General features: G+C 37.5%; 1 protein-coding gene across 10 annotated transcripts in view; it reads right to left on the bottom strand.

Moving 5' to 3' along the window:
- The window catches only part of LOC149778467 (retinoic acid receptor RXR-like), a 129,572-nt gene that overhangs the window by 45,099 nt on the left and 60,119 nt on the right, over positions 1-24,354 (bottom strand). For 4 of the 10 annotated variants that reach the window (XM_089939311.1, XM_089939314.1, XM_089939312.1 and 1 more), the window contains exon 2: positions 9,570-9,966. In XM_089939311.1, the coding sequence (XP_089795437.1) occupies positions 9,570-9,966 (397 nt within the window). Of the gene's footprint in view, positions 1-9,569; positions 9,967-10,392; positions 10,414-15,743; positions 16,223-16,404; positions 16,670-24,354 lie in introns of those variants that run through there. The other 6 variants (XM_089939317.1, XM_089939318.1, XM_089939319.1 and 3 more) reach the window with 4 other exon arrangements.

Here is a 24,354-nt window from a genome sequence, read left to right as displayed (position 1 = left end):
TCAACTGTAAAACAGAATTTTATGACATCAAAGATGAGATCACATGGCTCATACGATCTGTGCTGTCGTGAAGTGAAACAAATATTTTTGTTCTAACTTAAATGGTAGGATAATGAATGAAAAACACGTTTTAACGTACTTGACATCTATTTGAAAGATGTCCATCCACCAGAAAATGCAGCCATACATGTTATTTGAGCCACGGAGGTATGTGTATTTTCCAAAAGAACCGCCATATTAGTAATCTCCAGTCAAGTATTTAACCCTCAGCTAATCAGTAATCATTAAACTCCACGGTATCGTACAAATGCACGCTAGCTTATTTCAATGTAAATATGAAAAGAATCTATGTAAAAAAATAAAAGAATTATGATACTGAAAGTATATACAACAAACATTTTGATCGAGAGTAGAAATACATGTACGATAGTCTTAAAGGAACAATAGCAAGAGGCTCCATAGGGGGTTTGTTGCGCGCACGCTTAGGAAGGGTAAATAACAGGGCAATATACGAGTCAGCATGAATAACTGTAAAACAATACAATTTGTGGGATTTCTTTGACAGGTGTTTTAGAAGTAATCGGCAGCCACAGTTTATATACTACTGTTGTTTAGTTGCTTGTAAAGCAAAGTGGTTTGTTAGCGGTAGAGTGTTGTACAACAGCTACCATATGCTTAATCTGTGGTAACTGCCTCGGGGATAATAGGTTTGTTTTGTTGCACAATGCCAGTGACTTTAATGATACATGCCAACTCTCAGATGTATTGTTTAATGAGATATGGTAGTGGACATGGTTTTTGCTCAAAGTTATAAACTGTCACAATACCTGAATAATGTCCACACTGAAACCAATCATATTTTGATCAATTGAATCACACTACTCGTAGTTAAAAAAAACCCACACAAATGAACAAGAATGATAAATAAGTATCAAATACAAATTGATAACCAACCACACATGGAAATAATTACAGGATAAGGTATATAAATAGTATACAACCACTATAAGAAATTATTTCAGTTTAATCTCTCCAGAAGTTTATGTTCAATTCAATCAGATAAAATGAATAGTGTTGGAAGTAAAAGAAAGCGTTCTGCTTATGATGCAGCATTCAAACTTAAAGTTATTGAATATGCAGAAGCAAATAACAACTGTGCTGCAGCACGCAAATTTTTTGTGAACGAGAAGCAAGTATGGGAATGGCAGAAAAGCAAAGCAGCATTAGAAGAAATGCCAAAGTCCAAGAAGGCTCGTCGGACTGGGATTGCCTCTTTCCCTGAATTGGAGAAAGAACTCTGTGATTTTGTAAGTGAACATCGACAAAATGGATACATTGTCATATGAACTTCAATTCATCTATGTGCTATGCAGATGGCGAAAAATGATAAATATAAGTTGGCAGATTCAAAATATGTTGCATCAGCCAGCTGCTGTTCTCGTTTTATGAACCAGAATGGTTTCTGCCTCAGGCAGTGAATGAAGATAGCACAAAAGCTACCAAAAGACCTGGAAGAAAAAATTGAATAATTTCAGCAGTTCATCATCAAACGCAGAAAGGAGTGCTCATCTGAACTATCACAAATTGGAAATATGGATGAGACGCCTATGACCTTTGACTTACCAAGCAATAAAACAGTCAATGCTGTTGGTGAGAAAACTATTCTGATAAAAACGACCGGCCATGAAAAAACACATTTCATGGTTGTATTGGCCTGTTTAGCTGATGGATCAAAGCTGCCTCCCATCATCATTTTTAAAAGGAAGACGCTGCCAAAAAGCATGAAATTTCCTGCTGGTGTCATCGTTCGTGCACAGCAAAAGGGATGGATGGACGAAAGTGGAACAAATGAATGGTTGGAGAAAGTATGGAACAAGAGACCAGGTGCAATTCTTCGGAAACCTTCAATGCTTGTATGGGATATGTTTCGTGCACACAAGACCGATGAAGTAAAAAAGGCTGCAAAGAAAATGAAAACAACACTGGCTGTGATACCAGGAGGTTTAACGTCAGTGTTACAACCTCTTGATGTCTGCCTTAACAAACCTTTTAAGGACAAGTTACGAAAGATGTGGGCAGAATGGGTATGTTCAGGGGCTGTGAAAATGACAAAAGGCGGGAATTTAATGAGGCCGGACATTGATTTGGTCGCCAAGTGGGTAAAAGAAGCGTGGGACTCAATTCCATCGGATTGCAAAATCATTCAGGAAGTGCTGTATCAGCAATGCCATGGATGTAACAGAGGATGATGCTATATTTCAATCCGACAATGACGAGAAGAGCGAGAAGGAGAACGACACACTATCGGATGACCATGATGACAATGACGACGTATATTATGAAAGCACGCCCGTAACAGAAGCCGAGTTTTGTGAACTGTTTGGCTGGTCTGATACAGAGCCAGATTTTGAAGGATTCTAAAAGTAATAGAACTTTTATAATTCATGATTTTAGAATGAGGATTAATTAAATTTCCATTAAGACTTAACACTTTAGAATTGTTTTTATTTCAACATATAAATTCGCTTTCTTACTTTCATTTTATTTAATAATGTGATTTGCCTAAATAAACGTATTCAGAACTCACTTTGTGCATCTTGTGATGCACCGGTAGTCTAGAAATTATGGGTCAGCTTATACACAGGTCATGCACTTTTTAACAGTTTTACCAGTTCAGTGGGGGGGGTGTGTCGGCTTATATGTGAGTATATACGGTAATTAGATTACATTCGCATTAAAAAACTAAGTCTTCGATTGATCACTTCAAATGAGTTGACCTGACACTCTACTGAGGCCGCTAGCTCTTACACAGGTTGGATTTGCATGTCTTTGAACTTTTAATTTATTCCACTCCCTTTATTTGATACAAATGTCGAATTAACGTGGTAATACAAGGTCAGCTTAAAACTCAGTGCAACAATATAACAAATGCATATGCAAATTAGGTATCAAAACACTGTCAGCACTTAATTAGGTTCTCACAGAAACACTCACGGACATAGCGGTTATGGTCGACTGACACAGTTCATGTTTGAATAAAACGGGGCACATTGTAATTAGGATCATTACACTTAAACCGAACTAAAAGATGTAACTAAAACACACATTCTGCTTAATAAAAAAAACTTATTTAATTAGTACTTATCTAATACATTGATACCTCAAGTAAGCATTATTGACATATTTATTATCAAAATTTAGTTGCATATGGTTATTTATGGTATACCAACAATGTTATTTGGAAAGAAATTAAAACAAAATATACAAGGCACTGTATTAGAAGTTGATTCAAATTTCCAGGTCATATCAACCTCTTTCAACAATAAAACGAGGGCTATATCAAGGTTTCAATTACCAATTTTTGTCACCATTTTCGGGACCCCTAGTGGCAGTGGTCTAAAGCGCTCTCTGTTACGGATCACTGCCATCTCACCTCTGTCTGTGTGGGTTCGAGTCTAGGATTCGGCTAATGTGGGTATGTAAGAAAGCTTGCCAGTAGCTTCTCGTGGGTCAGCGGTTCTTCCCGGGGTTTTCCGGGGTTCTTCCTCCACCATTAATACTGGCCGCCATGCATAGCCTATCATGTGCTGAAAAATGGCGTTAAACCCCACAACAACAACAATCACCATTTTCTTCATGTTCAACAAACAGGAGTCCAATTTTTGGTACTTTCAAGTAAAAAAATGTGGTCCACAACTGAACCCGCATTATCATGGGAGTGGTATATTAGGAATAGAAATTTATGCATACCCATTTGACCAATTTAACCTTTCTTTATAGTGAATATATCACTTTTCAACTAGGTTAAGTGTCCCAAGACTTTATGTTAATATGTTACATCTTCCATTTAAACATTGATTAGCCAAGAGGTAACCAAATGCCGGTCAAAAAAATAAATCTTTACCAACATTCTATTTTAATGACATATTACTTAATATCAGAACATATAAGTCTATATTTAACCAACCAATTATACGTGGGGGGGGGGGGTCTACAGCCACATCTAAAATGGCACAGTGGGCTGATTGTATTACTTCAATTTGATGTAAATATTATGTCCTTCTCAACATATGCAAGTTACTCATAATTGTAATTTTTTCAAATATAATTCTGAAGTTTACATTACTAGTATAAATTCATAATGCCATCACATTCTTCATGTGGAAAATCACATTAGTAGAATGCACGGCAAATACAGCAATTCTTCTTTCATACATTGTAATGTATAATGTAGCTTTAATGTGTTTAAAACATGAAATCTGGCATATAAGATAAAATAACAAAATTAAGAATGTGTGTGTTGTTCACTTCTTCCATTCATTTTAATATGCAAAGTTTCAATCAAATCGTATAACAGATGATACTGGAAGTGAAATTGTTTATTTACGAAAGGAATTCCCTGATCTCGTCATGGCAATGTCATCCTCATCTGTTGATTACAGTGATTTGTCTGAAGTGAAAACGATTTTTCTGGATCCAGTTCGAATGAAATACCAGATTTTATAAACGATGATGCCTTTAATGACAAAGGATCTCAAATTCTGTCATCAGATATCAACACTGAAATGTCATCAGACTCGAGTAACACTGATGATCAACCAAATTGGTTTGCAGATGTGCAAGATGTTGACAGAAGTCTATTTATTCAGCAGTCAGGACCATCACATAATTTGCAGGAAACTGGACAGAGACCAGTGTGCCTGAGAAGTCTGCCTTTATTGGCATGTTGATCGTCATGGGGATAATCAAAGCTCCTGACGATAGTTTTTATTGGCCAATGACAATTTTCTAACCAATGAAGGAATCAAAAATGTAATGCCATGCAGAAGATTTGAAGAACTCTTCCAGTACCTTCACCTAAATGATGACAACACCGTTTATCCTGCCGATCACCCTAACCATGATAAACTTTACAAAATATGTCCAATACTGGATGAAGTTCTGGCAAACATTGAGAATACATACAAGCCTTGCCAACAACAAACCACAAATTAAGGTTTTTATAGATTTCTACATTCATTACAAATAATGCATTTCTTTTCCCTAGTAAATTGCACAGCAGACACATTCACATATAGAGATCATGAAAGAAATACACATACTTACATGCATGCATAAATATTGTATTGTCTTTCATCTTTATATTAATGTGATAATGTTAAAAATAAAAATTAAAACAAATAGCCCATAATATATTCATGTTATTTTGTATGTCCAATAAGAACCACTCATGTGTGCATATCATATACACACAAAAACGTACATTAGCTATCCATAACCACACAACTCCAATCTATCACATCTCCATACATAAATCTAAACATTAGACTCGTGAATATCTGAAATTTAATGCATACCTTTTCATAATAATACAAATACATTAAAAATAAAAATAAATTCACTGATACTATTTTAAGTTTTGATTAAAATTTCATACAATACTTCATTAAATGATTTATCAAGAAGACTATGCACTTTACAGGTATGACTGCATTCAAATGACAACACAAGGCCAAGCAGTATCTTCCTTCAAAGCCAATCAAGTGGGGCCTGAAAGCATGGATGCGCTTTAATAGTTTGTCTTGTTTTTGTCACCAGTTTGAGTTTTACCAGGGGAAGGAAGATACAGATGAAGTGCATGAGAACATGAAGGGTCTTGGCTATCGAGTTGTGCAAAAGCTTACTATGCCTCTGAAAGGAAAATTTTATCATGTATATTTTGGTAACATTATACATCCATTCGACTGGTGCAAAGTTTATTGAGACATGGTATATATGCCTGTGGCACCATGAGCAAAAACCATAAAGACTTCCCAGAGGAATTTAAATATCCACCATATATAGAGCAAGGAGACCATTTAATCAGACAGGATGGAAATCTGACAGCCACACTGTGGAAGGACAAGAAACCAGTGACAGTCCCATCCACAGCAGAAGATCCAACCATCATTGATATTGCTAACCGGAAACAGAAAGATGGGACAGTGTGACTGGTTAACTGTTAAATGGCCGTCACAAATTACCAACAGTACTACATAGGGGTTGACATATGTGACCAACTCTGGGCCAAATATCCAGTTGGACGATCATCAGAGAAATGGTGGCGATATATGTTTCATTTCATTATACATTTATGAATAATCAATGGTTTTATAACAATGGGGAAAGTCATCTTGAGAATCAGGAAATAAGAAAGCAATTCAGACAGATTTTTTAATTAATCTGGCGAAGCAGCTCATAGAAAGTTTCAAGTGCAGGAAGGTTGCCATGCATCGAAAATCTGTAGCCCCAGTAACACAGGCCAAGTATGAGACATACAGACTGCAGACACATAAAAGGAAAAAATCCACTTGTAAATAATGTACCAAGCATGGGGAAAAAAGACGTAAAGAAACCAAATTTGGCTGTGGCATTTGCAACGTCCATCTATGATGCTTAGAATGTCAGAGTATGTTTCATCAAAACATGGTCATGATATGAGGATTAGCTGTGATGTGCTCCAATACAATTGTAGATAGTATTTTCTTATTCTCATGTTTGTTTGTTTTGTTCCTCAACATGAAAGTCTGAGAACAAGTGATTTGCTAAATAGTTCATATTTATATTTGAGATCAGCTCTTCAATGAAATGAAACATCATTAGGTAAGATCTATTTTTCCTCTCACATGTATAGGCCTTACCAGATAGATTTACCTATCCTTAACCACATCACTAATGACAAATAACATGAACTCAATATGAAATATTTTTAATAACCTTTAAAAAGCCTGGCCATGTATGGAAAGCAGGCCAAGTGAAGGGTAAATTGTACATTTTTGGACTAACATGCTGGCTACTGGTTGTGTTAGGAGTGGCCATTCTTGAGGGGTACATTTGAACACAAACACGTCAGTGCCAAGGAATTCTGGCTGTGAACTGTGTGTGGCAATTGGTCAGGGAGGCTATTCATAAGGGGGACCACTACTGCTAACCTGGATATAATACATTCTAGGTTATTTTGCGCCATACACATCATGTGTTAATTGCTGTCATATTGAAGCAATTGTTATTGCTCTCTTATTCATGATTTTGTGAATACAATTTTCAACTTGACAATATGGTGAAACCCTTGAAGAAAGCCAAACACATTTCACATATACATTATCCCATCAAAGAACAAGTTGCCAATGTTTCTACTTTACATAAGCGATACACACCATGAATGTGTACACAACATCAGTGTATGCTTTCAGGTAGTAGGTAAGTTTCTTTTGCACATAAATTGCTTAAGAACACAGAATAAAAATTAGAACAGTACAAGGTTCGTTTCTTTTAGTGTGTTATATTTACCTACTCTATTGTAAAATGCAGAGGTAGGGAGTAGCAAATTTGTTTCATGACCTTAAGTTCTGGGACATATGATCTAAGGAAAAGAAAGTTTAACCATTAGTTATAAGACTGGGAAAAATTGTCTTGTCCCAGTACATTTTTTCTTACAGAAAGATAACAAAAAATTCATACATTTATAGAGGTTTTTGCAGTAAGTGCTATGTTGGAACCTCCAGTTTTTATATATGGGACTTACAAATTTCCAACAAAATTTCTGACTTCCAAAAGAGAAAAATAAATGGTACTTTTGATCCAAGTCTTGTACTTGCAACTGATTTGCAAGTCAGTATTTGTGGCAAAAAGAACAAGAAGCAGAAAAACTGTTAGAGGTGAATATTGCCAGCTACAATCATATTGTGATATATTTCAATTGAACTGATTGTGCTGCAATATGTTTTGATAAATCTCAATAACAAGCCGACCATTTAAAACATCTGTGACACCAAATACTGGTGTGGTTGTCGATGTCTATAACCGTTATTATAATTAATATTGTTATAACAGCTATATTTCTCCTTGTGTGTGGCAAGATTACTACCTCAGGCTATAAAAATCTGCAGCAAACTGATAACAATTGATCTATTTTGGAATTTTCCTCATCTATAAAATCCAAATTTTTCAAACTACACTATTTACATATTTAACGAGTACAAGATCTAATTTAAGCCAATTCAACAGTGATATGACCATCAGCAAAAACAACACAAATGACTAGCTTCTGTGTGATTTCATCCTAAGTTACATTTTGACTAAACAAAAAAAGTTCAACAAGAAGACTCTAAAAGGCACGATTAAAATACAGATACAGAAGAATTCATACTGTTGTGAAGTGTGATACAACAGTGTACCAATACATACCAATATACTGATATATTGTTACCAATAAAAGTCATAGTTAATTTTACAATGTTTCAAAGCCAAAGAGTGTACAAGCAGAAAATGCTTATAGGTAATGAACAGGGCACTCTGTCTTTCTCAGATATGTATGAAATTCTTAAAAGACACAAATCCTGTGCAACATGTCTCATTTTCCCACAGGATGTTCCCCTTTTCATATTTTGGTCATTTGAGTCCTATGTGCAGAATAGCAAAAGACTTGATGTGCATAAAAAGGCATGAAGCCGGTGTGAATAATTAATTGTTAATCCTTAATGTTGCAATTATCTTAGGAAAAGGACTGCCCCACCGAATGCCACTCTTAACATATATCAAAGAATCCATGTTCTACCAAGTGTGTATGTAAGCACCTTCAATTGATTGGCAAATAAATAATGTCATATTCTGCCAAATATTACTGACAATGCAAGCATAAATCAAGAATGTAATGAAAGCTTTCTCAGAGTCGATCTGGACAATAAGTCATTTAACTACACAATTTCTACAGGGCACAACAGTATCAGTAAAGACTTTTTCAGCTTGCAGAAAAGTACGCCGACTCTTAAAAGTTAGTTGGCAAAATCAGATTTCATTTTTCAGGAAAAGGACTTGTGATGAGAATAACACTTAAAGTTAAATTCACCTTAACAGTTCTAATCTGCAGTTTCCAACTACAGTAATTAGATACTGTACATGTACCAAGATTAATTATTTTTTTCTTCTATAGATATCACTTTGAATGCGAGGTATCTCAGATATAAGTCCAAAGTTCCATAAGTGACGAGTCAGGATTAGTCATCCTGAAATTCTGTAAGAGCCCTAAATGAACTTGTTGTATGGCCCTTATATTCATTTTAAAGGCATCCCTGCTATAAAATCACAGTATTTCTCTTAAAGTACTATAAAGAGTTTTTGAAAGAGCTTCTTAAATGTGTCAAATCTGTTGGTGACTCCCTAATTTTATAATATACTTATACAGATGATTAGACAAGGCAAGAAAAAATATGTGTTTCCGGTTCGCCGACTCTTAGCACTCTTTTTCCCCAGGGTTACAATTTTTTTACAACTACCAAAATTGATTTGTGCATCTAATGGAGCGAGTTTTGCCCAGTACTTTAAGTGCCTAGTTCGTTACACATACTAATAATTATATAATACATGAAGTTAAAACAAAAACAAACAAAAATACTACCTAAATATCAAAACCAGTGCAATAGAAAAGATGTTTTTTTTAAAAGCCGAATTATTCACTGTGAATCGATCTACAACCTTTGTGGGAGTCTGAAATTCTCAGAAAAACAAGTCACAACTATATACTGTCTTACCTATATACTCCATAGTGCTTGCCTGACGCTCTGTCACCGCAGATAGCACAGATGTGTTTGTTGCTGAGTGTGGTATGGGGCATGTGGGGGTTGGGTGGGGAGGGTGATGACCCTGGAGAACCAATCGACATCATAGAAGGTGATGTCACAGAGGATGAAGGAGAGTGCATGCCCTGCATAAGCCCTGGTGAAGTTGAGGATGGCATTCCATGATGCATTCCTCCATAGCTGAAGTATGAGCCTGGTCCTCCTGATGTTGCTAAAGATGAGATATCTGGCTTGATATCTGGGGAATTCATTGGGGACATGGAGTCAATGCTAGAAATTGGACTGTTCATCCCTATGCCACTCATCCCTGATATCCCTGGCCCACTGCTTACCCCGCTGTCCAGAGAATCTGCAAAAGAGACAAAGGAGATTCTAAAATTGGTTGGTAGATAGTCTTTCACATTTCTCACAAATGCACAAAAAAAATATAAAAAAATGATTTTGTTGCTTTAGCAACATTTCTGACAATGGCTATATTGTGCAAAGGATATGGCAGCCAGGTGCCTTTCCCAACGACACAAGGCAACTTACCTGATATGGCTCAGCTAATTATCAAATCCACAACCCTTGGATTAAAAGTCCAATGCTCTACGGAGTTACCACACTATCAAATAAAAGCCAAAATGGCTTCATGGTTGCATTTTACTCTGATGGATAACATGTTTGATAAACAGCACCAATTTGAATCATTAAAGAAAAATCAATACAACTTATCAATATTAGTGAGTATGATGTAATTCTTAAATTTTTAGTCAGCATTAGGCCGAAGGGTTACCTTCCTTTATGTATCATCTTGATGATAAAATAACAAATACTCAACATGAAGGCAAGAGATTGATGTATCTGTCTGGATGCCAAGCTGGCAACTGACCCTAGCAGGTCTTCTGTGTTTCCTGTCACAGTAAGTAGCCCTTTAAAAAGAGAGTTCAAAATATGAAATCCAAAAATCATAATTAGTTCAGATTGTCTAAAACAACAAGTATCAAATATGAGTGAGAGTGGACAACACTACATACTCTAACAGGTTCTATATCACGCCCAGTTTAAAAAAAAAAAAAAAAAAAAAACTAACTTATTGTATCAGGATTGAGAAAAGCTGGATTTGTAGAAAGTTTTTTGTCTTAAAAAAAAATGGATGATTTTTTCTGGTTCCCATCCTTTTACCTGACAAGGAAACTATGATCAATTCAATGGAGTCTACATCCTTTCCTCCCTTTGCACTACGTAGGAACTAAATGCAAGCAGCGTTTTAATTCAAGATTTCATCGTCACTTAATTACATTTTATCAAGGATCAATCAGATTCAATTTCTGTCAGCAAATTAAATGGTCTTGTGCTTCATTGGCAATAAGCAAACTATATTCATTAAAGTTTGGAATGCTCTTGACCTGTGGTGAAGTCAAACAAAATGATTTTTCATCTTTATTTACTGGAGTTTCTTATTTGGCAACATTGCCTGAAACTTTCTAACACCAAAGATGGAAAATAAGTGTCAATGGCATAGACAACTGCAATGACCTTTCATCTGTATTTACTCGAGCCTCTTGTGCAGCCTGCAGGCATCATGGATGGGAACTTTCTTGCACCAGAGATGAAAAATAAGTGTCACTGGTGTAAATTCAAATGAACCCCTCTTTAGGTTTAGGTATACATGCTCATCAAGAGCAGTTTACAGGAATCATTCCAAATCAATGTCCTGATTGGTACAAGCCCATCAGTGGAAGATAATGCTACAGTACCATAAATATTCTAATTACGGCCTTATGGCCCCGTCCTTTTAACTCTTTACCTTTCGCTAATGCATCTGTGTTGCTAAAAATAGCCCTGCTTCAACACACAAACATACGTGCTGTTTCTTGAGTGTATGGCTTTTTAGCACTCCGATACACACGTGGCAAAGTTACCCAGTGCAGTGTGCTATAAATAGAATACCTGTTACCTATTCGACTCCATACACATAGGCCTGCCTGTTAACTGTTAAGCAATGTAGTGCATTTAAGTTTAACAGCAATTTTAACCATTTTACATTTTTGGTACACATTATGTATGAAAAATTTAAAAGTAAGTCCAATTGTTATAACTGTAATTATTTTTTCATGGAATAATTTTTTATGTGCTTTAAAATTTGAGAGAACTTGTTCTCCTTCAAGTAAGTGAATGCGCATGACCAACTGTAGCTGTCATTTCTCATACTCAAAATTTACAACTTTTTCATCAGCATCTACATCACTAAGTCATCTCAATTTGATAATTTATAAAGAGTAATTGCTGCCTACATCAATATCAGAGACTTTACCCAAGTTATTGAAGCTTTCATAGTTGTGATTCTAATCGCGAAAACTTTGTTAAGTACTGAACAAAATATGTGACCTCCATCTTGGAGAGTGGAGAATACGACCCAGTTACTTTAAATAGCAGATTTCGACCAGAGCATAAATAGCAACCACGTGATCTGATGTAATGGTCATTCACAGCAATGAATGAGGTATCTAATAGGGGGTTTTCCCCCTAACGTGGCGCTAAGAAAACCCACTAAAAATGGCCGATGTTTACAGCAGGTGTCAAAATGTGCTTCCATGCGAATGGAGTAAAGGTGTCAAAAGGCACTTCCATGTGAATGGAGTAGAGGTGTCCAAAGGCACCTGCATGAAGTAAAGGGTTAACTTGTACATGCATTTCTGGCCAAAAGGTCGGGACACACACACACTACCCAGATCCATATATGTGATTCATATTAAAGCTTTGCACTAGATAAAATTGCAAACATCCAGTCTCTTTAAAACAATTTAGCCGTTGAAAGAAGTCGTTACATAAAATCATAAAAGTGATCTATTAGTACTTTTACAATCCTATAAGTGGGAATTACCACTGAAAACAAGATCAGGAAATTGAATAAAATGGCAACCTTCCTGTATATTCTGAAGAGTCCAACTGATGGATTTGAAAGCGATGACAGTGCAAATGGCATTGACTTTAATGATCAGATTCAAGATGAAGGATCACACACATTCATACAAGTCCTGTTTCCAAAACACATTTAGACTGATCTGAAGATGAACACATGACGATCTTGTAAAATAAGAACACATGGGGCAAGTACATGTGGATGACTTTACAGGAGATTCAGGGCCAATATTTCATAGAAATATTTCAGTAATTGTAGCTGAAACAAACTGATATGGCAAAAAACAAATTAATGAAAAGCCTGATGCCAATCTGGTCAATACGTGAATATATTAACTGATGAAATTACTTGCAGGTGAAAATAATTGGCACAAAACATTATTGTTTCGAAATTTATTCCTGATTAAATAGATAGTTTGCACGAGACAAGTTTAATGCATAAAATGTAGATACATGTACAGTAACTCAAGTATCTCTCACACCCGCAGTCATTATGTTAACCTGGGGGTCCAGGATGGCAACAGCTTCTAGGAGGCAGGTTGCTTTGAAAGCTTAGTAACCAGGGCACTCAGTACTTGCAGAAGGTAAGGAGTTTAGTCCCTTTCAATTGGGGGGGGGGGGGGAACCTTGAAATAAGTATTGATACCATAGATTATGCAACATACATTTCCACGGTGGAAATCCATCTGCACTGTTCATCACGGATGGGACATGTTGGTCAACATAGTCCATATCATGGTTCTTATGAAACAGATTAGGTTCTGAGAGGTCTCAGAAATGCTTACTTGCACTTTGGGATGCAAATCTGTTATCTGGGATACAGAAAATCACTTATGCAGGAGTCCTCTGCATGCATGCAATGGCTGGGTGGCAAATTCAAAGACCTGCTATGCTTGCTGAAACCAGCTGCTAAGTGGGAGAATATGTTGATTAAGTGATCATTTTAGCTGTGCTAACATTTACAATGACATAATTCAGTGGCTGAAAGACTCCCAGATGTGCATCTTGTCATTGTAAGACTATATTAGATGAACCTGATGTAATAGCTGAGCAGCAAGTTTGAAGACTGACTAGCTAAGAGGTGGGAAATGTGCTGATATTTAAAATATGACTGAATTCAGAGGCAGAAAGACCAAGAGATGTACATTTGGTCATTAAAAGCATACATCAAATGAAGAACTTTAGCTTTCATTACTGTGTTTGTTTCTGAGTGTACTGAGTGAGTAGTGCACATGACCCTCAAAATCAGGACACGTCAAAGACAAAATGCCATTTGCAAATTTGGACAAGTATTTTGGGGTAAGATGGCAAGAATGCTAACATTCCTAGAACTGTTAGTACAGATGGAACAGTAGCCAAGTGTATAAAAGTGCATGATGCCTGGCTTAATGTTTGGAATAAGACCTTTCCTTGGATTGACAACATTAAATATCTCTCTAATGGACAAACAAGAGCTATATGTCAGTGGTATAAAGATTTTGGAAAATTAAACTTGACTGCAACCACTTGTTCTTCTCATCTGGATATTTAGCAACTTCGAGCATGCCCAATATGCTTCTGAGAGGTAAGTCCCAACCTTTGCTGGTGGGACTTTTTTATATTTTTCCCAAACAAGTTGTCCTAGACTCCTAGTTTTAAAATCCAATTGGACAGTTACAACAATATATTATTTAAAAGTGAATGTCCACTACATCATGTGCTGTGCCATCTTGCTAAAAGTGACACACCATGCTTATTGCAGAGTGGACACTGTCTAAATAAAATGGGTGTGGTTTACTGTTTACAATCCCTGCATTCTCTAAAGAGATTCAGAGATAATGAGAGACAGAGGCAGAGACAATGACAGAGAAAGCAGGAATCATGCTGGGCTTCACCAGTGTAGCAAATACTTTTATACAAAATATACCACATGGTGATTATCTGGGTGACATTTTTCGCTGTTAAAACTTATAAATACAATCTTGGTTTTCAAGTGGAGAAATTCAAAGGCACCATTTGTCCATCCTAGATGTACATGTGCTTCCCTTGTTTGCTAGGAATAACAACTGTATCTGACAAATTCATTATATTGATAATACAAGTATACTAGCAAACTAGTCTGTACTTTTACAGATGATTCTTTTCAAACTTGATTCAAACTTCAAACATGTCAGATCAGAAAATGGACAAATCATTACCGTTTTACAAATCTCAAAAGAATACAAGTGTGTGCAATACAGCACTCAGATTGAGCCTATGAAGAATTAGTTAACTTTACAATTATTCAGTGAACCAGGTTACTAGCCAAAAAATCTAGAATTTTTTCATAAAATATGCTGTAATTATGGCGTATAAAATATACATGCCTATAAAACTTGTGCACAATGGGGTTAAAAAAAACAGACCGTATTATAAACAAGGGTGTGAGTTATTGAGGAACCTCCATAAGAATATGAAATGATGCCACCCTTGCTGAAAAATCAAGAAAACTGCGAAATGGGGGAGGGGAGAGAGCAAACTGGGGAGTTATTGTGACCCGGAATGCAAATTGCGAGATCCAGGTCAAATTTCAGCAACAATGTACTTCTGTCTCATATATCAGTGGATTAAAGAAATGATGAATGCTATGCTCGCAACTGTTTAGAAAATAAATCATTACCCTTCTGATTTCATGCAGGTATATCTCCGTGAAAGGTAGTTCAAGTTTGCTAGGCTGGCTAGAAAGCAGCTACCCTATGCCAACACCAAATTCCAACTTTTCGAAAGGCCGTGGATTCTGACCCTACACTCCAACATAAATGTCCAAATATCAAAAATGGGGTGGCAAGGGTCAAAGGAAACTCAAACTATGCAAACCTGTGAACACTGGCTGCAACACATGCATCCTTCAATGTATACATTACAAAAAGGTACGTATCCTATCATCTTTCATCAAATTTGACAGCACTATAGTTATGCAATACAAAACAAAGCAAAGGAACAATCCATTTAATTCTGGGTGGGGCAGCTGGGATTTTTTGCCTCCCCCCAATAGCTCTCCAACAACTTTAATAAGTATCATTGCCATTTATAGAAGCACACTATGTTCTGGTATGTAAATTACATCAGCTTAATATAAATAAACTGACTTGGGTAAAAGGAACAAATTATCCTGGATCAAGAGAATATCCCATGTAAGCACCCCCACCACCAAAATAAATAATGATGAATGGTCAAACCCAAAAATAATCCTAAGAAACTAACCTATCCACTTGTATGTGTGTCCTCTTTCCATGTCCCAACTTGATCTTCAATTTGTATGTTAAAATCGATCTGAAATCGTGTCCAATATTGCGGCCTTACTGACAGGACAGCGATGTAGTTGGAGTGTCCTATTTTCTGCGCAAAGTTGAAAACCGATTTCGTTGTCACACCTTTAATATATACAATTAGTCACTCTGCCTCAAGGTTCCTGTTTTTCAAGCATTGTTAGGCTATACAAAAAGACGTTTCAATTGTATGTTTGTTACGTAACAGAGAGCTTGGTCGGGTTCACAAGTTCAACCTAAGGCCAACATTACAGCGCGACCTAACATGACATGATGTGCAACAAATCAACGCTTTTAAATCACTTATGTTGAGCCTTTACCTCATAGAACCTTTTGCTGAAATTTTATTAATTATTATTATTACGGCAACACATATTTTGGTCCAGATGTTTTGTGAAAATGTCTCAAAGCGTTATTCTGCTTTAACGGAGTGATGAACGAACACATGAATACACAAGGTGGGTTGACTAATGATTGCACTCACTTGATCCAATATGGCGACGTGTTTAAGTCTGTAATGGGGAAATACTGCCACATCATGAAAATCTGCGATGTTTAAAATCTTTTACTTATCTACAAATAATTAATATACTTACCCATATCACCATGTTCCATTTCCATTTTTTCGATTGATATATTTACAACATGACATATGTTTAATATTGAAAGACACGCAAAACAAACAGTAGAGCGGTCACGAGCTGCTGAACTAATTTACCTTATTCATAAATACCGAATAATTCCCATGAGTCGGTTCAAAAATAAAAACTGCTACTTTTCCGACAAAAGTAGATCTGTTATACTTCAAAAACCCAAAAGGCAAACTATATTTAAATTAAAAAAGATATCGATTATTTGTCTTTTTGACCCAAATCCTTTCATGTGGCCAACTTGTATACTAAACTTTCCACTCTACGTATCATAAGAATTAGGGTAAACACATTGTGTCATGGGTTCAAGGTTTATCCAGGGTGACGTAAATAGACTGCTGTGGTTAGTTGGCGGTCACTGGCTGTAAGCTCGATGATCAATACACAATAAAAATACCCACGCCATTAAACATAGGTGGCACTATTAGATAGTATGAGCCACTATGGCAAAGGCATGCCAGTTTAGATTAAAGCCAACATTATCACTTTCAGAAAGCTTAGAAGTTTTAAGTATCATAAACTATAACTTTTCATGCGTATTATTTCGCTACTGTGTACAATCAGATACATGTATATTACATATGTCTCGTGTAAGATGCAGTTTTTTTTTTTAACCTATCACTCACTATTTCAATAAAATACTAGTAGTGTCATAGTGGGGCTTTGAGACCAGATGGCCCATGTAGGTTTTCCCAACCAGAAACCCGTGTTAGATTCCCATACCTTTTTTCCCCACTCGAAAGTTTTCACACGTGTGTTTATATGTGATTGTAGACCGCGTGAAAACCCGCGCCATGGCTTGAGAGCTGCAATGCTGTGATCTAGAAGACAGACTGGCAATGCGCAAGGGATTCACTATTTGAGAATTGCAGTGGACTATAATGTTATGCCATTAGATACCACACAGTTTGGCACACACAGTAGCGTGAAAGAATTTACATCAAAAGAATAATGCGTATATTAAATGTATATAATAATGGAGTCTTTGTAACCTCAAAAAAATATTAAATCTATATTAGGCATGACTACATAATATCGATTTGATAAGTGTCCCCCTCCCCCAATGCTTCACAATTTTTCAAATAAGCACTCGAAGTACCTGACAAATTAACCGGTTTAGAGATCGCATTGGAGCGAAGACGACGAAAACTAAGTGAACAGTATAACAAAACGCCAGAAGAAATTGTATGATATTTAACAATACAGCAAGGGATCCCACGCAACAAATAATAGAATTACAAGTGCAGAACACATTTCAGTATTTTCTCCCATGTAAAGCCTTCTTATCAATCGATGGAAAACTTGCACAAGCGGATGATGCTAATTACCCCGACTGTGCCAATGTTGGATTTCTCAACAACAGCATCATAACAGTGTTCAGCTGAGCATGTAATCTCATTGACGGAAAAGAAATCGAAGCCTGTTTGGACATCGTCGACGTTGCCACGACGATTATCGGACTCACCATATACAGCGACGATTGTGCAAGATCTGCTGGCCCTTCTCTGATGTTTCATACGGATGCAAATTGTACAGATTATATGCTATATATCTCCCATTAACTCATGCAGTGTGCTTTCGTGGACCCACACTCCGATAGTATGCCTATCAGACTCGGTTCTTCTGGTGCCACTATACGAATTTCAAAGCCAAGTTTCAACCTTGGATTTACGTCGAGGACAATCTCACGGAGATTTCTTGTCGTTTTCGTGTGATTTCTACCAGTCATATATTCGGGTTTTGTAGAAATGCTCGCAAGGCTATTCTCGCGACAAACACGGTCATGCCACACCGAAAGCACAACATCAAGGACGCGATTTTGAATAGTGACGTCCTTACTGATGGTCAAGTTGTGTTGTAGAAATTCATATTATGGTTGAATGTGATAAACCCGTTAATAGCTACAGAGGCGTTTTGTTGTCGTTTAAGATCTCCGGAAGCACGTCAACGATGTCGTTTTTCCTGCTGACCATAGACTCGACACAACAAGCCGTTCAACATTTTTCACAGCAAATAACTGCTGTTTATGTATATTAAATTTGTATTACATGCTGACTTTTCCTAATGATTATATGTTACATACATTTGTATTTTGTACTTAACCTTGTCCAAAAACAAGTTCACAGTGTGCCTGACCAGTACCATTTATTTTGTAAACAACAGAATACGTAGATAAAATTTTCTCTGATAGTGGATGTCACATTTGCCAACTCGAAGATATAAAGTCGTATATAAGCTATAATCTACTGTCTTGGAAATATTACAGTAGCCATATGTTTGATGTCTAAAGATTTCCGCAGGCTAGTGTTAAACTCTTACGCAATGTTACCATGACCCGCGAGAAACCGGAAAACTTGTGTTGGCGAAGGCGACCGCTCGCATCATTTGGCAAAGGCTTGCCTTATAACACCTATGTGTTACAGCTTAGTTCTAAGATCAGAGGGAAGCCCGCAGGGTGAACGAGGCGTGTTCTTATCCGTACCCACGTTGACAAACAGCGAGAGGGACATTGTACGCTAAGCTTGATTGGATCGGTTCACGGCGATATCCAATCGGAATTGAGATAGAGGGTGTGATTGCAATGCAGGCCGAATGATAACTTCCATAACTCTTAAGAGAAAAGTTAGTATTCTCCTGGAAAAATTGCTAAGCAATCGGGTTACTCCGAGAGAGCCGCTCGTAATTTGGCGGCAAAACCTAGAGGTAGATTCTAAGGAAAGAAAAAGCTTCGAAAGGAAGCTTTTTTGGAGACAATGAACTTAGGATTCGATTGAATCCCGAATCTTCAAGAGTTTGAGACGGAAGTGAGACTATCTGAAACAGTCAAAGTCGACGTAAGTCTAGTCAGGGAGAGAAAGTGGAAATAATGTGGAGGAGGAGGAAAATGAGTCCGGAGGAGAAAGTGGGGGAGGAGGAGAAGGAGTAAAGAGAAGTCGAGGAGGAGGAGGAGAGGAAATTTGGAGAAAGTTGGAGAGGAAGAGAAGAAGGAATTGGGATAAACAGGCGAGAGAAGAATACCACAGATGAGTAGAATACAAGGACAGGTGGAAATCAACCTCACACTGCTAATCAAGTGATGCAATAGGATATTAAAGGGTCGAGTGGAATGAATGTAATTGGGAGTTTGAATTATTTGATTATTGAATTGTTATTAAATTGTTATTCATTGAATTTCAACCCTTTATATATATATATATATATATATATATATATATATATATATATATATATATATATATATATATATATATATATATATATATAACCATGCAACCGTCGGCATAGATGACTGGGTGCTCGGAGCTTTACATCTATATTTCACTCATTTAACTTCCAACCAAAGTCGAGTCTGGGTGGGACTTCTACAATAGTTTAAATAAAATATTGGGAGCACCCCACCCCAACTATAACAACCCTTGCCGTGGATTAAATATTCAGATCATTATTTACACAAGCAGGTCTACCCGAATTTGAGTTAAAAGTCCGTCTTCATTCTGAACTTAGAAAATTCTGGAATTGACAGGAACAGTTTGGATTACATATTGTGATACATCAAAAGACTTTTATAAATCATCACACTCCAGGCCAGGGGCACATGGGCATAATCGAGACTATAGGCACATCAACACATTCAGTATTAGAACTTATTTGGAATACCACTGAAATTCAATTGAAACTTTATACATTTGGACTTGTGATAAAACTTTTAGGATTGTTTGAGATTTAATTCACCTTACATCTATATTTCACTTTTTAAATTGTCACTTTGTATTCTAGGGCAATGCATTATTGTTGAATTTTGCAAAACGTGTTGGTTTATGCTCTTTTCTTGTACTTTGTTTTTAAGACCTTAGAATCGTATCACTGCCTAGCGAGCCAGCGAGGTGTTAGCGCACCGAAAGAAATGTTTGTGGCGTTTCAATACATGGCTCTGGTGACAGTAGGACAAGGCCGTGGTGTGATGATATTTAACAAGTTTGTAGTGTTTGTAGTTTCCCTGTAGTGTTAGGGTCATCGCGAACCTTCTGAAGACATTTTGCTGACTTTGAAAACAATTATGTCGCACGTGCATATCACATGTTCTGATCAGTCATGGTCTGGGGTAAAAATGTTGACACAGGTCTGAAGATTTTTCAAAAAGAATTCTCTATAGTGGTAACCAAGATATTATTTTTTTGTTGGAATACCTGGTCCTGTTCAGGCAGTTCGTGGTTGGCATGTACGTTTATGCAAGTATTACTGCTGCCTCAGTGAGAATGCTTGCCAGTAGCTTCTCGTGGGTCGGTGGTTCTTTCCGGGATTTTCCTCCACCATTAATACTGGCCGCCATGTATAGCCTATCTTGTGCTGAAAAATGGCGTTAAACCCTAGAACAACAACAACTGCTGACTCAGCCAGCGGTAACAGATTCACTGCAGAAAATATATTGTACAAGATAATGTTGTTGAAGGGTTCCAGTGATGAAAAATAGATGATGAAAAACAACCAAAACAACAAAGGGCTTCTCAGGATTGAACAGCTCAATTAAACATGATGCCACATCACGAATTTAACGGTGAGTTTAGTGAAAACCAACGTAAGAAAATAAAGAGCGCAATAAGAAACTATTGATGGGTGACGATAAGGCTTTCTCTGACAAAGCTAACTGGAAACCTTCCTTTGTGGCTAACTCTAACACAGCTTAAAAAGTTGTTGGAAGCCAAACGAGAGAACACATCGGTAATATTCAACTAATCAACGTCCAACGTGGTGCAAATGCGAAAGATCGGTGGAATATTCCAACACTATTGGTAGTTGCAGCTCCCGCAAGTACACAATGAGCTGCGTTAAGGACCGTCGGAAACGCATTAGGGATGGCTCTGAAATAGGCGGTCGGTGAATTTTTTTAATGACTTTTCTCCAGGACACATATTGTCTAAAAAACAGAAAAAGGTCTTCGACTACCCGGACGACTCGCCCAGTACCCTCAGGCTAAAATTTTGAGTACCATGGACGATTCGCAAAATATCCTCAGGAATAGGGTCTTCGGTTGTCGCCTCGCCGTTGACAGCTGTAAAAGCACGTCCATTGACAAAATTTGATTTACTCGCGATGACTAAGTTAGGAGGTGTCTTTATGCGTGATGAGTTTGTGTCAGTAAAACCGGTATAATTTACCTGGATTCCACAAAAGGACTTGGAACTCAATGGGAAGCATACGCGGTAACACCTCGACATCATTGTATTTTGACTCGTACGGGCTTGCACAGCCACGTGAACTCGTTGATTATTTAGATGGTGGTTTCACTGGGGCTCGAGAGTTCAAAGACTGCGTAATTCAACGCTGCCGTTAAAAACTGAACAGGCCGCCCACTGTGCAGACATATCATTGTTGAAGTACTGCATGCACTAGCAAGAAGCTCGACCCCGCAAGCACTTACTGGCTTTGCATTATTACTCAGAAACTACAAATGAAACGTATAGGAAATGCCTGTTGACATTTATCTACGCGTAAGTTCTGCCACCGGACACCAGGTTTGGCACTGAAGCCAATTTGATCGAGTTAAGCAGCCGGGTATTTGCTGGTGTTCAGAAGGGCGATCTTGTGAATTTCCAGAATCAAACTGGAAATCGCAAACGCACAACGTGGACATCAACGACGTTTTCTTGAATTCTAAAGCATCTATCGCGAGAAACCTTGCCGAAATCATCGAGAACGAGGGAACCAGAGACTGATGTGTCGGTTGCCTTTATCAAAGAGTACATAAAAGATGGTGGTGTAGAATGACTATATTAACAATTAATCAGGGTCATTAAGTTTATTTTTGTCACCAATTTCAAACCGAGCACTGTTTACGAAATTTCCACACCTAGTGGCACTCTTTTGTTTCGTGTGTTGCATTGGGTTAGATATTTGTAGAATGGGTTAGACATTTTAAGAAAAAGAATTTCACCAGTTCGCGTCATTGGTTATACTTGCGATTTAAAAATGCCTTGTATATCTTGGGTATTGTTCACAGAACATTTAATTCCCTCTATTTTGGCGTCAGATTGATGTGTGTAATATGGGTTATAGAGTATACAGCTTGGCCTTCAGATGTGCATCTTTCAAAAAACTGCTAACTCTGCTTGGTCATTTCCACTTCCTGGACTTCAGAGGTAAACTGTAAAAGAAAAGAGCCAGCGACTTTTTTTTTGAATGTTGTATATTTGGTGCTTCAATCATTGCACTTTGGTGTTTTCTAGTCTGGCAAAATTGATTTTCCTGCTTTAATAACTGCCAAAGATAGTGTACTTTAGACTATTCAGGCTGATATTTTGAGCCCAAGGGAGCAGTCGTTTTAGTTAGATGTGTGCTTAGATCATGTACAATTTTCACAAGTACAATATCCAAAATCATTTCAGCTACATTTCGTGAAATTAATGTAGAGGTAGGTATATGAACGTTCTCTCCATTCCGCATGTTGCAAATGTAAACAACTTCACCTTACACCTACCGCTCTCTGAAGTCCATAATATATGTTGAGCGCTCCCTATACATTATCCACGTAATTAGTCGCTGAAGAAGAATTTCAGCTCCAGGGACTAAACGTATATTCGGTCGAGTACTTGACGGTTTTTGGTGTTCGTGTTTAAGATTTATCATTACGTATCACGTGATGACGATGTTACGGAATTTACAGATGAGGGAAGGTGTTGGAACGAATGACGGGGGATGATAACATCGATGGCGATATTGTGTTGTACCCCTTGTCGACCAATACAGACCTGCCAACCCTGACGGGTCCTTCTCAGTAAGGCAGTTTGGGTTTTTCAGTAAGATTTACCAGTTTTCAGTAAGGTGTAACAAAATATCAATATCTGCTATTGTAAAGCCGGAAAAATTAATTAAAAGTTCGACGCACTGACGATAAACAATATGTTCAACTGAAAAGTTTGTAAAGTACGAGTAGACTTTATTTACCACTAGTACAGTTGCACAAACTCTAGTTCCAAACCCTATGTAGCTCAGTGGCTTGTTGCCATCTCTCAGCTTGACATAATTCTTGGAAATTCTTTTCCATTTCACATGACAACGGCAATCATATCTCCCGCCACGAGACATACTCAAATTATGTCCAATAAACGTAATTGTGTCCTTGTGCAGTTTAAAGCGCCTGGAGTGCTGCTGTATAGTTAGTCTAGTTCCCTGACTATTTTCCACTAAAACTAAGATGCTGTTATTGTTGTTGTTGTTATTGTTGTTGTTGTAGGGTTTAACGCCATTTTCAGTACACGATAGGCTATACATGGCGGCCAGTATTAATGATGGAGGAAGAACCCCGGAAAACCCGGGAAAGAACCACCGACCCACGAGAAGCTACTGGCAAGCTTTCTCACATACCCACATTTGCTGAATCTGAGACTCTAACACACGCAAACCGAGGTGAGATGGCAGTGATCCGTAACAGAGAGCGCAGTAGACCACTCGGCCACTCGGGGCCCCTAAAACTACGATGAAACCCGGATCCAAAAAAAAACACGGACGAACCAAGTATCCCGATTTTTCGGCAACGATCATTTTCCCGTAGTTTTTGCTAGTATGCCGTAAGTCCGTATTTTAAGGATAATTTTCGTAAGACTTTTGGCAAAATCGTAAGAGTTGGCAGGTGTGCCAATACATGCGTGTAAACGGCTTAACAAGACAGTCATGTAGACTCAAATATAATCTTGTCAAGGACCAAATAGAAATCACCGTTGGCACTCCCCTGGTTTGTTAATGCCTTCTCCGAGCTTGGAATCATCGCATTAGCACGCGAAAATGCCCGGTCGCAGACTACACCGTTCTGCGTGAAAAAACACAGGGCTTGTTTCTACAAGGAAGAGTGCAATTCACAGACAAACCCACAGTGACAACATTTTTATATGCCAAATGATT

This window comes from Sinohyriopsis cumingii, chromosome 17 (genome assembly GCF_028554795.1).
Source record: "Sinohyriopsis cumingii isolate HCF-2022 chromosome 17, ASM2855479v2, whole genome shotgun sequence".
Classification (NCBI taxonomy): Eukaryota; Metazoa; Mollusca; class Bivalvia; order Unionida; family Unionidae; genus Sinohyriopsis; species Sinohyriopsis cumingii.
Note: the sequence above shows the minus strand (reverse complement) of the source record. Positions and strands in the feature narration are given on the sequence as shown.